We start from the raw sequence: 13,618 nt of genomic DNA on the forward strand, positions 1-13,618 counted from the left end.
TGAACACGTTTGTGCGGATTTGCGTGCAAAGTTCATTGAATTTTCTCCAAAGTACGAAGCGAATTCCTGAAAATTCTCATAGGAATATCCGCACAAACGTTCTCTCGTAAAAGATTATTGCCCAGTTAAATTTGGCATTAGATGATGTGGCTTGGTTCCTTTCTGCGGACCTTGTTATGTTTTGTGGACATGTCGTCGTCTCCCGGACGAAAGAACGTAACTCCATCTCCATGTTGCCAAATTTCCCCTCGCAAATTGCCTATTAATCAAGAGAATCTTGGGGATTTCTGACTGAAAACTTCAATGATTTTTCTCTGGATTCCAAGCAAAAAACCAACAAATTTTGGATAAAAATTGCTTACGTACATTTTTGTAAAATAAATTAATTGTTCGAGTCAATTTGGCAACCTTGGAATGGAGTTACGTTCCTTCGTGCTGGAAACGACGATGTGGACCATGTTATGTTGACAAAACAGAAAGTCGGCAACAGAGGTTTCATCACGGTCTCGAGCTGCTCTCCTCTCGCGCGCGTTTTCCGCGCCGATTTTCCCGAGCTCGCGAAAATCTCGGACGAAAACTGGGTTACGAAAGAAGGAGTCCGATGGCCGGTTTCATAATTTTTCAAGGTCACGAATTAAGAGATACCGTCGCGACGCCGCGCCGCGCCGCACGGTGTTGGCAACCGTGAATTCCGCGGATCGACTCAGCCTTGCCGTTGCGCCGCGCGCCACAATGGCAGTCGTCGCCGCGCATTCCGTCCATTATGACACTCCACCCTCGTTTTTCCGAGGTTTCCCGCCGGGAAATCGGCCCCGGGCCCGCGCCCAACGGCCCCATCTCCCAGAAATATGGTCCGCTCAAAAAATGGCGCCTCTCCGACCGCCCGTTCCGTGGTTGTCTGTGTTTCCTCCTTATTCGTGTCAGCTGCGACGTTGCCAGACTGGGTTGTCGCCACGGAAAATGGTGTATGGCCGAACGGATTACATTAAGGTCCAGTTACACGATCAAATTGAGCCATCAAATTGGGCCTCTCATTGGTCGCATCCTCACCTCAGTTCTTTTTCCACCAATCAGAGCTTCAGTTTGATGGCTCAATTTGATCGTGTAACTGAACCTTTTTGCTATAAGCAACCACTGTCTCTAGCTCTTTCATATAAAAGCGCCTCTCTGCATAGGTAAACCAATGCTGTATATGGTGTTACTAAAATGAGCCATGAAACAGTGGTTCCTTATTACAAAATGTGGTCCAAAGATCATTGAACACACTGAGAAAAAACTATGGTTATAATTACCATAGTGGTGCTCAATATGCACTCTTAATTAGTAGTGACCATAACCAATAATAGTGATATTTTTCCTGGAGCAATCGTACTTTCACTAAAAAACGGGGGTAAAATTAACATTTAATGGTAAAGATATCCCTGTTATTGGTCATGGCAACTACTAATTAAGAGTTCATATTGAACACCACTAATGTGGTAATTATAACCATAATTTTTTCTCAATGCAGAAAGATTTTATATTCCCGTCTTAGGTTGATCTGTGCAGGGTGCAAATTATGGTTCGTGCGAGGTCGCGACCAAATTGTACCAATAACGCGTACCAATTGGAAGCTGAGAAAGAGTGGGGCTTTTTTCCGGAGTTTTTCAGATTTTCAACTCTTTTGATGAAAATATATGAATGAACTCCCTTTAGATTCCGGAGAAAAATTCAGATTTCCCTCCGAAATGCTGGAAAAGCGAGAGGAAGTTTGGAATTTCCATCCAAGAATTTACTCTGTAGGCCAGGGCAAATACTAGGCAATGAGAAAATTCCAGGATTGTAGACACCACTATCACAATCCACCAAGTAGATAAACCCCATCTGCTTAGTGACGTCCAATTAAATGGACGTATTTCTATCAAACGGAACTATGTGCATTATGACGTGAGCCCTGTTATGCACATATTTCTGGGTCTCAGGGCTCATGTCTTAACGCACATAGTTCCGTTTGATAGAAATACGTCCAAATTCCATATGGACCGCGTTTAGCAGAAAGGAACCAAGCCACACCAGCTATTGCCAAATTTACGTGAGCAATTCAATTTTTTACGAGAGAACGTTTTCGTGGAACCCTCCGAAAATTTTAGGAAATTTGTCTCCTACTATGAAAATAATTCGCTGAAATTTGCACAAAAATCTGCACAGACATTTTCATATAAAAACTTAAATTTAGCAATAACTGATGTTACTTTCTGGTTAACGCGATCCATATACCAGGTGAGATCTCTAAAGGAAGTTTTTTTTTTTTTTTTTTTTTTTTTAATCTAAGAAAACCGCGTATCTACCGTAAAGTATTTGACTACTTGTTGGCTCATGAATCTTCGATCGTGCAAAGGTCCCCTCTGCTTGGCGACTTGTATTTTCTACATACACTGGGAAAAAAAACACATTGGATCTAGAGTCCAGACTCTTGAAAACATTGACACGTAAAAATACTCTTGATTCAATCGGATTTTTGCTTGAATCAAAACGAATTCCGCTTAAATTAAGAGGCTTGGTTCTTGATTTAAGCTAGATTCTGATTGAATCAAGAGTACTTTTTCTTGTCGATGTTTTTAAGAGTCTGGACTCTAGATCCAATGTGTTTTTTTTTCCAGTGTATTTCAAGTGGCAGATCTGGCAGCCTAGTCGGCCAGTGACAGACCTGGCGCGTCCATGAGCTAAAACCGCGGCTAGTCTTTATTTGGACGTGGCTCAGATTTAAGCTCTTCACGTTCTGTTTGATCGTGCAACTTGGGTCGGTCGCTCTTGAGCGATTCCGCTCTCTCAAAAGCTGATCTTCCCTTCCAGGTTTCGATACGCGGAAACCGGCGTAGAAATCTAATCCCTCAAATGTCACGCTTTCTTCTTCTTCGAGACCGTGAGCGCTCCTGCATACTCGATCCCCGAGATCACCAAAAACGACCCAGCTCGTCGTTGCTCTGAAAGCTTAATTACTGTCACCAACCAACAAGGCCGTCCTCATTTATCCTCTCACTTAAGGGGAGTCATAAGTCATCCCCCCCCCCAAATTTTGGTGCACCCAAAAATCACCCGATGGGAATAAGGAGTAGGGTTGCCACAGTCAGGGAAAACCGTAAAATGTCAGGGAATTTTAAAAAAGTCAGGAAAACCGGGAAATGTCAGGGAAAATGACGAAAACGTTAGGGAAAATTTCCTAAATCACCTTCACTTGCTTTCTAGAATGGGTTTGAGGTTTCGAAACAGAAATTTTGCCCGAAAGCTATTTTCAATTATGCCTTCTTGCCATCCGTCACATCTTCAACTGTCAGGGAATTTCGCCAAAATGTGTCAAGGAAAACCGGGAAATGTCAGGGAAAGTCGAATCACCTTTATTTGCTTTCTAAAATGAGTTTGAGGTTTCGATCAACAAATTGTGCCTGAAAACTATTTTCAATTATGACTTCTTAATCATCCGTCACATCTTCAGTTGTCAAGGAATTCCACCAAAATGTATCCGGGAAATCAGGGAAATGTCAGGGAATTTCATTTTCTAAATTCTGTGGCAAGCCTGAAGGAGACCATAGATATGGTCCTCGATGCAAATTTGGAATGAAATTGAACAGATAGATTTTGAGATATGGCTGTACGCAGATTTAGGGGACGCCGGACGGACGGACACACACTTTTCAAGTATGGTTTTTCTGACTCCTGGCACCTTAAAACGCCTGAAATTTCAACTTCTTCTTATATTTTTTTTTTTTATTTGGAGAATGCCAATATTTCCTCTACCCGCAAGGGGACTGAGAAAGTAAAAATCTGTTTTTATTTTTAATCGAACCCTACATAATCCTCAGCTGTATTTCAAGACCTGCAGTTGTTTTGAAAATCTTATCATTATTGAGTAAATTATGCAACGTTTTGTGACCCACAGAGTGATTAAAATCTTTCTTCTTATCCAAATTTTCCAATTCAGAAGTTTGATAAAACCTCGTGTTCAAAGCTTGAAAAAAAAATCTATGGAATCAAACGTACTTTAATGTGAAATTGTTGATCGGTAATTACAGATAACACGAATGAGATTTGATTCTTTGATTCTGAATTTATGGTTTCGACTCCCCCATCGTTTTCATTTACGAGGAGTAGCAAGATATTTGACGGAAGTCGTAGAAACCCGTGCTCGCTTCTGATTGGTGCTGGATGACATCAGTCGGCTCGGCGCGAAACCGGGGCGTTTTAAGTTTGCAGAAAAGTTGCGCTTTTTGAACTAAGTATTTCTCGGTTTCCGACTACTTTTTCGCATTTTAAATGTGCGCATTGTGTTTCACGTGTCATCTACTTTTGGAAAAATGCACATGGAAGTCAAAATTCGTTGATGGTTTAGTGACCCATTGAATTCTGCCGTGCTAAGGAAGAACGCCGTATGAGCCCTCAGGCGTTGCCAAATTTCCCCCGGCAAATCACTAGTTAACAGGAAAATTTTTGAATATTTGCCTACCAATTTCTCAGATAATTTTGTTTGTAATTTGATCGGAAACGTCTGAAAATTTCAAGGAAAAATATTCATGATTTTTCTCACGAATAAACATTTTATCGAAGGAGATTTGGCAAATCTCGAATGTTCCTACGGCGTTCCTCCATAGCACGGCAGAATTGTGCTCCTAATAATTATAATATAAGCCATTCCACTGCTACCGATGAGAATGAATCGATACACACGGTTTTTCTGTGTGTCGTGCTAAGGAAGAACGCCGTATGAACATTCGAGAGATGCCAAATTTACTTTGATAAAATGTTTATTAATGAGGAAAATTATGAATATTTTTCCTTGAAATTTTCAGGAACTTCAGATCAAAATACAACAAATATTCCCTGAAAAATTGGAAGAAAAATATTCATAAGTTTACCGGGGAATTCGTGTTTTATCGAAGAAAATTTGGCAACGCCTGGAGGTTCATACGACGCTTTTCCTGAGCACGGCAGGAATGGCGTCCATGCAGATTCGACGAAGCGTAGCCCTTGCTCGCGAGGTGGACGACGATGACGGCAATGCAGCCACGTTGGCGACAGCGAGTTACTCAACCGCTCAATTATTCCTCTCCGTAATTGCTCCAGATAGAATGAGGAGTATCCAGACGAACGCCGAGTCCCAAGTCTATGATTCATGGATCCTTGTCCAGCACCCCGCTCCTCCGCCAGGAGAATTCTGATGAAGTGATCGCCGATGCTCCTGCAAGGTTCTTCGCGCTCCTCGCAATGGCATGCCGCGTAAGGCGTTCATACGGCGTTCTTCCTTAGCACGCCAGTATAAGTGATTCCATTAGTTTCTGCGCAGAATTTCATTCAAGAAACACCTTAAATTTTTAAAATATGAAGAAACAAACGTCATGCGGTTTTAGTTAAAGATTCCATGTTCAAGGGTCGTTCACGTGGGGCGCTTCAGTTTTCGGACCTCCAAGTCCCTGAACCCCAGAGGGACTACTCAACGTGCCCGCGTGTCTTCTGGTCCAAAAAATTGAGGAAACCCCGAAAAAGTACTCGATTTTTAAGTCGATGGGTACTTACTCGTGGAGTCTAGATCTGTCCGCAAAAGCTTTTTCTGAATCGTCGAAAGAAGTCGACCGCGCAAATCGTGACAAGAATGTGCTCCCCTAATTTTTCGTATAAGAGCCGAAACTTTTTTAATTGTTCGTTTCGCCAAAAGCGCCAAAACCAGAGGCCAAAACAGTGCAGATAAAGTACTTTTTTTTCAAGGCTGCCCATCCGGCGTCGAAGACTTAAAAGTGTTCAAACTGCATCGAAGAGGATTGCAGGAGGATCGCTGATTTTCTTGCATCATTACTCAAACTCGCCGACGGTTTGTTTGGACTATTGCAACCTTGTGACTGCTACTCTATTGCCCCCCCCCCTCCCTCCCCTTCCTTTTCCATCCAGCAATGAACCGTATCGGAGCACCTACTAGAATTCTGCCGTGCTAAGGACAAACGTCGTATGAGCCGCTAGACGTTGCCAAGTTTCCTTCAACAAAGACCGAATTTACTCGGAAAATTGCTAATGTGTTTCTTCAAATTTTTCGGAAAATTTTGTACGCAATTTAATCTGAAATATCTGAGTATTTCAAACAAAAACGTGCACAAATGTCGTTAAAAATACATGTTTTACGGAGGGAAATTTGGCAACTCTCGAATGTTCATACGGTGTTCTTCCTCAGCACGGCAGTATTTCCCAAGTCGCCCCTCTTCAACCGCGACCTCTTGAGCTATTTCTGCATTCCATCACCTCGTCCTGGAGGGGATTTGATATTGAAGAGAGGAATCGTCCAGTGGCTGGCGTGCATTGCGATATATCGATTGATACCCCACTCAAACCTATGAAAAAATATCGATTATCAGGGTGTCCGCAGCGAACACCTAAGTAATCGATTCTTTACCATAGCTTCAAATGGCGAGATATCGATAATCGAACATTCACGCCACGCCACTGGAATCGTCGGTCAATAGTAATGTAATCACGATGAGTACTCATGGTGGATTAATCGACGCTCATTACGTACATCGTTTGTTTCTCCGTGTCTTGCAAATGTCGCAGTCGGTAGGGGCGGCAATTTGTCGTTCGACTTAGCAGCTGTGCTGATTCCTCGCGATTATTTCCGCCACGAATTTCCCATTAGGCGGTGCCTTCTGTCAGCCTCCGTTCTGTGATGAGCCAGCGACAAAGCATCTCCACCTCACGACGCCTCCTGTCACGACATCGAATACACCAACTTATTTTTTCCTTAATTTTTTCCATTTTGCCTGTGTTTTTATCGACGAAGACGAATTCACCAAATATGACTTTATAAAATTTGACAACATTGCTTTCCCCTCCGTTTAAACCCATTCAAAATATCGACCTATGCCTGCGGGCCGATTATTGAAATGTATAGACAAAGCTATAGACAAAGAAGACATAAGGAGTATAGGGCGATTCTATTGGTTGAAATGGGTGGTTCTTATAGAGTAAGGGGGATAACTGATGGACTAACTATCGGGTCTCTCGTGAGTTGCCGTTAGTTAGTCTATTACCTACGCCCTTTGTCCATTGCAACCACCCGCTTCCACCAATAGGATCCCTCCATATCCTTTTTGTCCTCTTTGTCTATTGCTTTGTCTATCAATTTCAATGATCAGCCCGCTGGGCGACCTAGGCGACTCGACCTATGCCTGCCCTGACATCGATTGTTTTGCGTGTATTTAAATAAGAGACAACAGTTTTGCCATCTCTCAAGGATCGCCAATCCATAATGACCGTATTCGGAATTTATCGTGGCACAAAGCACACAAGAGCTCGTGGATTTTGAATGAAAAATTGAAAGTTGTAGTAGCAGCTTTTCCTCTGATTGTGAGACCCCCTTTTTGGTCATCCTTTCGATTATTTTGAGCCGTAATCTTGATTTGATTTTTATCTTGCCCAGAAAATTCGCATCTTATCGTGTAGAAATCTTTCAATATAAAATTTGCGCGTTTAAATGAAAGCTCAGAATGCGCAACTTTGAATTCCTTTTTCATGGGTTGTTGTCGTTCCTAGAAATCCGAGAAATTACATGTAAACTAACAATAAGTGGACGGCGTATGGCAGAAAGAAGCCAGGCCACATCAGCTATTGCCAAACTTAATTAGGCACTTTAATTTTTCACGTGAGAACGGTTTTGCGGATTTCAGTGCAAATTTCAGTGAATTATCTGTATCGTCACAGCAAATCCCTTAAAATTTTAAACGGAATCCGTACAAACGTTCTCTCGTAAAAAATCAATTTGCCCAGTTAAAGGCAATAACTCACGTGACTCGGTTCCTTTCTGCTACACGCGGTCCAAGCGCACTCCTTACTTTTTAAAAGAGGAAGGATACAACATTACTGAACAAGCTCATTGATGCAATTTAGAGCAACGGCGTCAACCGTCTGCAGACTTTGCTTCATCGATCGAATTCTTCTGGTCAAGTCTGAGGGTGCTATTTTTATTGGTCCCCTCGAAAACACGTCTGGAAGTTTGTTACGTTTGTCTGCACGCGCTCGGATTTCGTCTCGGTGTTCGCATCGATCGACTCAGCGGCGTGGCGTGCTTTGCGATGCATCGATTCATTTGCCATTTGAACCTATGGTCAAGGATCGATAAATAGAATGTTTGCAACTAACACCTTAACAATCGATTATTTCCCATAGCTTCAGATGGGAAGTATCGATAGTCGATCATTCACGCCTCGCCATCTGGATCGACTGTCCGTGTTCTCGCAGAGGTTCCCTGCCGTTTTGCATGTTTTCCTTTCGTTTTAAAACTCTTTTAGGGTTTCATCTGATCGTTTAACGGATATAAACCATAAACCATAGACTAAAAAGTGGTACCTAACCACCATTTGACGTTTTGAACTCTGAATTTTGTATCCTTCGTTACCCAGTTTTTTGGGATTTTTTCCACTTCCAGGGTGTTTACTTGTTCGGAAAGTCTGGGAGTAGTTCTGATCTTTAAAGGGCGGTCCAGAAGTACTGAAAAGGTGCGGAAATTCCACAAGAAGGTCCGGAATTTTTTCCTTCTTACCCTGCGCGCTCTTGAATAAAGTCCAAAAAGTATGCAATTCCCCGCTCTTTGACTCTTATAGTTATATTTTCCTGCAAGATCGCGCCCATGCAGTCAGTTATTCTTCAAGCCACCAATGAAATTTTATGTCAGCGTCATTTTCGTCGCAATTCGAGCGAAAATTTCCAATTTTCGAATTTTTTCGAATTTCGTCTAATGGAGGTACTGAAGAAGTACTGAATTTTTCGATGAGGAGACACTAAATTTCTTGAGAATATACTGTAAAAGTACTGATTTTTAGCCAGCCTGTTTTCGTAGACACCTTGACGGTACAACTCAAGCCACTGCGTTGTTTTTATCGTTCTTTATGTGTTTCTTCAGACGTCTAAAGTGGAGGACCTCCATTTATCTCTCTCTACCCAATTGGGAGTATAGAATTTTCCATTTTGCCATTACTTCTGCATAATTTGTTAGTACTCTAAAACGAAATTCCTTTCTTTTCCCGTAGTCTTCTACGGACGAGATAGGTTTGCCTAGCCCCGAGTTGATGACGCCGAAGAACTCCAGGCAACCGAATCCACGAGGAAAAACTCCACTACATGTCTTGGCATACAGCTTGTTGCTTATTTCTGCAGTCTCCGGCTTTTGTCTATTTTGCAATTCGGCAAATATATGCTGCTGCAGTGACCGATGTCAGGTGCACGTGGGAATTGATTGTTGCCAGTTATAAGCGACAATATTAGGCACAAAACCTCTCATCTTCTCCGTTGGTTTCTGCTCGCTTGCTTTTCTTTGAATTCCTTGCTTTACAAGTAACGGGTTGTAAATGTTTTGAGAATATATTACTCTGGATAATTTGAGTTCATGGGTTGGCCGCTCAATTCGCCGTTTCCTGGACGAAGGAATGTAACTCCTTCCCGAGGATCCAGAATTGACTCGAACAATCAATTTTTTACAAAAATATACCTGAGCAATGTTAGTCAAAAAATTTTCTGGTTTTGCCGGGGGAAAAATCAATTGCAATTTCAGTTAGAAATGCCCAAGATTCTTTTGGTTAAAATGCAATGTGTGCGGGGAAATTTAGCAACACTGAAATACAGTTACGTTCTTTCGTGAGGGGAACAACGAATTGGGCCCTAAAAGCTCCGTGGCCTAACCTCCAAAATTACCGGCATTTCAGCACCAGGGTGTCTAGCATCAGGATTTTCCCGATTCTATCAGGCTTTAATTCCGATTTCACCAGGGTTTGCGGAAAAATCAGTCGTAAAATCAGGATTTGAGAAAAGTCGGCCGTCCGATCAGATTTCCTTATCGAGCTATTCTGTGAAGTTACATTCGCCTAATTTTTCTCCCCCCAAAAATAAGGATTTCCCAAAATGAAAATAACTCGACTCCCTGAGTACTCTTCCCATGTACTTGCCGTGCTAAGGAAAAACGCAGTATGAACCTCCAGGCGTTGCCAAATTTCCCTTCATAAAACGCGACTTTTCGGGTAAACTAGTGACTATTTTCTTCCCAACTTTTCAGATTATTTTGTTCGTTATTTCACATAAAGTTCCTGAAAATTTCAAGGAGAAATCTCGATAACTTTCATCGAAAATAAACATTTTATCGAAGGAAATTTGGCAACTCTCGAATGTTCATACGGCGTTCTTCCTCAGCATGGCAGTATAGGCACCAGTGGCGTGGCGTGCTTTGCGATATATCGGTTGTTATGCCATTTAAACCTATGGAAAAGGATCGATAATCAGGGTGTCCGCAGCGAACACCTTAATAATCGATTCTTTACCATAGGTTTAAATGGCAGAACAATCGATTTATCGCAAAGCACGCCACGCCACTGATAGGCACACTACCTTTTCATAAATCCCAGAAAAACACGCGTTCAATATCCTTTGTTTTGCCCCTATCAGTGTGTGTGTGTGTGTGATCTCAAGTGAAGTAAATATCCGTGACGGGCAATCCGCGGAGTGCGGGCATGGATTTGATCGGAGGTGACGAGCCGCAACGCGTATCGACAATCGGGGTGAAGGAACGGGAAGGATCAACAAGTATAGTGGCAAGTGCATAGTGCAAGTGCAGGTGGAGACCGGAAGTCGGAATACGCGTGCAGAGTGCATGTACAGGAAGTGAGGGATTCGCGAGTGCGAGTGTGCAGCGTGCCGGTGCGTGCGAGCCCCTATGAGCCTGGGTGACGTCATCCGGGATCAAGATGGTGGTGAGTTTGGCGAGCATCCTGGCGCCCCCGCCCCCCGGCACCGGCGCCCGCCCCCGCTCCCCGCGCCTCCTCACCCTCGACGAGGTCGCCGCTGACCCCGTCAAGTCCTCGTCCCCGGCCTCCGTTCTCGTAAGTAGCTCCAGTCCTCCAGCTTTATTTTACCCATCGTGTCTGGTTTTTTAAAAACCGGGGAAAACCGGGATTTATCAGGGATAGAGTCCTTTTATACCCAGAGTTAAGACAACTCGATTATCAGCTGACTGGCAGCCGGCCTTGGCTGGCCATGGAGGCCGAAACGAGTGCACCCAAACAAACGATATTGAGGGATAAGGATCAGGAATCCTGCGATGTCTGTCACACAAAAACAACAACATCAACAAATTGATCAATTAAAACGAAAATTAGATTGGTTTGTGAATAATTTCTTAATCTATTTTCATTTTGGACCGATGGAAATAACAATTTACTCTTGATAAACCACAATTAGGTAATATTTTCATTATTCTTGTTCACATTCGAGGTACCGCCATCTTGGTGCACTCGTTTCGGCCTCCACGAGCGAGAACCAATCAGAATTGGATTGTTTTTTAGGCCACTTCCAGCCCAACCAAAAGTGAGTTGTCTTAACTCTGGGTATAAAGGGACTCTAATCAGGGAATGAAAATTTTCCGGGAAAATCAGGGAATCTGTTCCAGAAATCGGGAATCTCTTCTCCAACCACCCAGGGATCATTTCGGAACACCCAGGAACATGTTTTGAATTAAAATTTTAAATTTCCGCCAGAGAAACGGCTGAACGATTGATTAAAATCGATATTCATATCTGAAACTCGGGAAAATAATATTCTTTTTCCCGAAGAATATCTTGGGAAAGTGGGAGAAAACTTCGGTTTCTCATCAGGGAATGAGCTCCTGAAAGATCAGGGAAACTCAGGGAGAAATCAGGGAATGAGCTTTACCAAGAAAACTAGACACCATGATTTTACCCGAGATTTCCGGGTTCCCGCAACTACTTCCTATTCCTGAAAGTTCAGAGGGAAATTCCGATTTTGTCAAAAGTTCCGGGCTCAGTTCGAAGATCCTCAAACTTGATCAAAATTTCCTCAAATAATTGGCCAAGCTGTCAAAAAACTCCAAAATGGACTACGAGACAAGATACGAATTTAAGCATTCCGACTCATGTTTCTTTATCAGAATTTCAAGTAGAGCCCGATTCCCGTATCGAGAATCGCTGAAATCAACTCCTAACTAAGATATTAGCGCTTTTATTTCACATTGGTCACGGGAAATTTGAATTGCCCGCTCCCAAGAAACAAAATAGTCTACGTGAGTCAAAAATAGTGCACTACAACAATTAACAGTGGTCGTCTCTTCAATCGAGCAGGTTTCTTGCTCTATCTTGTGTTGTTAAAAGTGTAAACAATGTGGAAAACTGGAGTCGCAGTGCCAAGATCGAGGTTGTCATATTTTTATGCCGGACAGACTATTAACGTTTGGTGCGGGATTCGACTCACGTAGATCTTTGCGTTTTCATGAGCGGGAGGTTTGAATTCTCGCATCAAAAAACATTAAATGTGTTGGTTTGGAGTTAATTTCAGTAATTTTCGTTGTCCGAGTCGTGTTGTACATGAAATTTTGTTTAAGAAATATGTATCAGAATGCTTAACTTCCTACCTTGTCTAGTGGTTCATTCCGGAAAAAACGGCGTTTTTCCTTAGGATGGCAGCAAAGGAGTTCAGGGCGATTTAATTATGAGCATTCAAATCATCGGGTATTACTTTGCATGTATCTACATTGTTGGCCGCCGCGAGGTGTTTTGCTTAGCGCTGAGCTACGAGGTAGAAAGTCTTCATCCATCAGGAACTGATTACCTGGTTTCGTCAAACTTGGTCGCCATCGAATACTTCAACTGGGGCCTCAGGCTCTTGACGCCTTGCACGCACATCAACCATTCGGAATTTATTGCTCATTTTTTCAAATTTTAATTGGCCACTTTGATCAGTCCGAAAAGGAATCGGTGAGAGGAAAAACTTTCCTCGTTTTACGGCCCCGGCGCTCGTATTCTTCTCGCAATCTTGTTTATACTGCCGTGCTAAGGGAAAATGCCGTTTGAACTTTTGAGAGTTGCCAAATTCCGTGCGATAAAATGTTCATTTTTCAGAAGCGTAATAAAAATTGTCTCTTGAAATTTTCAGAGATCGTAGATCTAATTCCGGCTTAAATTCTCCGAGGAATAGATGGAAAAATTCGCCTTTAATTCTGCCAATAAACATACCGCAAGCGTACAGTTATCTTAGGGGTGCAGAATGTTTACGAACCTACGAAAAGTACATTACGTTTTGATGAAAGTGCGCTCCATTTTTGCGTACACTCTGCGAAATTATGTACGCACGCCGACGTACGCATTTTCGAATAGCGTACGCATCTCAGGGTTGCCACATTCAGGGAAAACTGGGAAATGCCAGGGACTTTTAAAAAGTCAGGGAAAACCGGGAAATGTCAGAGAAGCGGATGAAAATGTCAGGGAAAATTTTTTAAATCTTCTTTATTTGGGTTCTTTATTTGGTTCTTATTCTAAAATGGGTTTGAGGTTTCGAACTACAAATTATGCCTGAAAACTATTTTCAATCATGTCCTCTTAACCATTTGCCGTATCTTCAGTTGTTAAGGAATTTCATCAAAATGTGTCAGGGAAATTCATTTTTTAAATTCTGTGGCAACCCTGGCATCGCTGAACTTAAAATTAGCGAGATTCACGAGAGCGAGATTAGAGATCGAGGAAATGACGCGATGCTTGAAGTATCCCTACAGTATTGCAGGCGCTTCCCGCGTTCGTTTATCGTGCCAAGTTCAAAGTTTCGGAAATTT

General features: G+C 42.5%; 1 protein-coding gene across 5 annotated transcripts in view; it reads left to right on the top strand.

Annotated features, from left to right (window-relative positions):
• Positions 1-13,618, top strand: part of Patronin (calmodulin-regulated spectrin-associated protein patronin) — a 127,203-nt gene that overhangs the window by 11,524 nt on the left and 102,061 nt on the right. Inside the window, exon 1 of one of the 5 annotated variants that reach the window (XM_019050092.2) lies at positions 10,462-10,880. The exons of 1 other annotated variant lie outside the window; for it this stretch is intronic. In XM_019050092.2, coding sequence (XP_018905637.2) covers positions 10,746-10,880 — 135 coding nt within the window. In that variant the 5' untranslated portion in view covers positions 10,462-10,745. Of the gene's footprint in view, positions 1-10,461; positions 10,881-13,618 lie in introns of those variants that run through there. 3 more of the 5 variants (XM_019050096.2, XM_019050094.2, XM_019050095.2) reach the window with 3 other exon arrangements.

The sequence above is a fragment of the Bemisia tabaci genome, chromosome 1 (assembly GCF_918797505.1).
Source record: "Bemisia tabaci chromosome 1, PGI_BMITA_v3".
In the NCBI taxonomy this organism is placed as follows: domain Eukaryota; kingdom Metazoa; phylum Arthropoda; class Insecta; order Hemiptera; family Aleyrodidae; genus Bemisia; species Bemisia tabaci.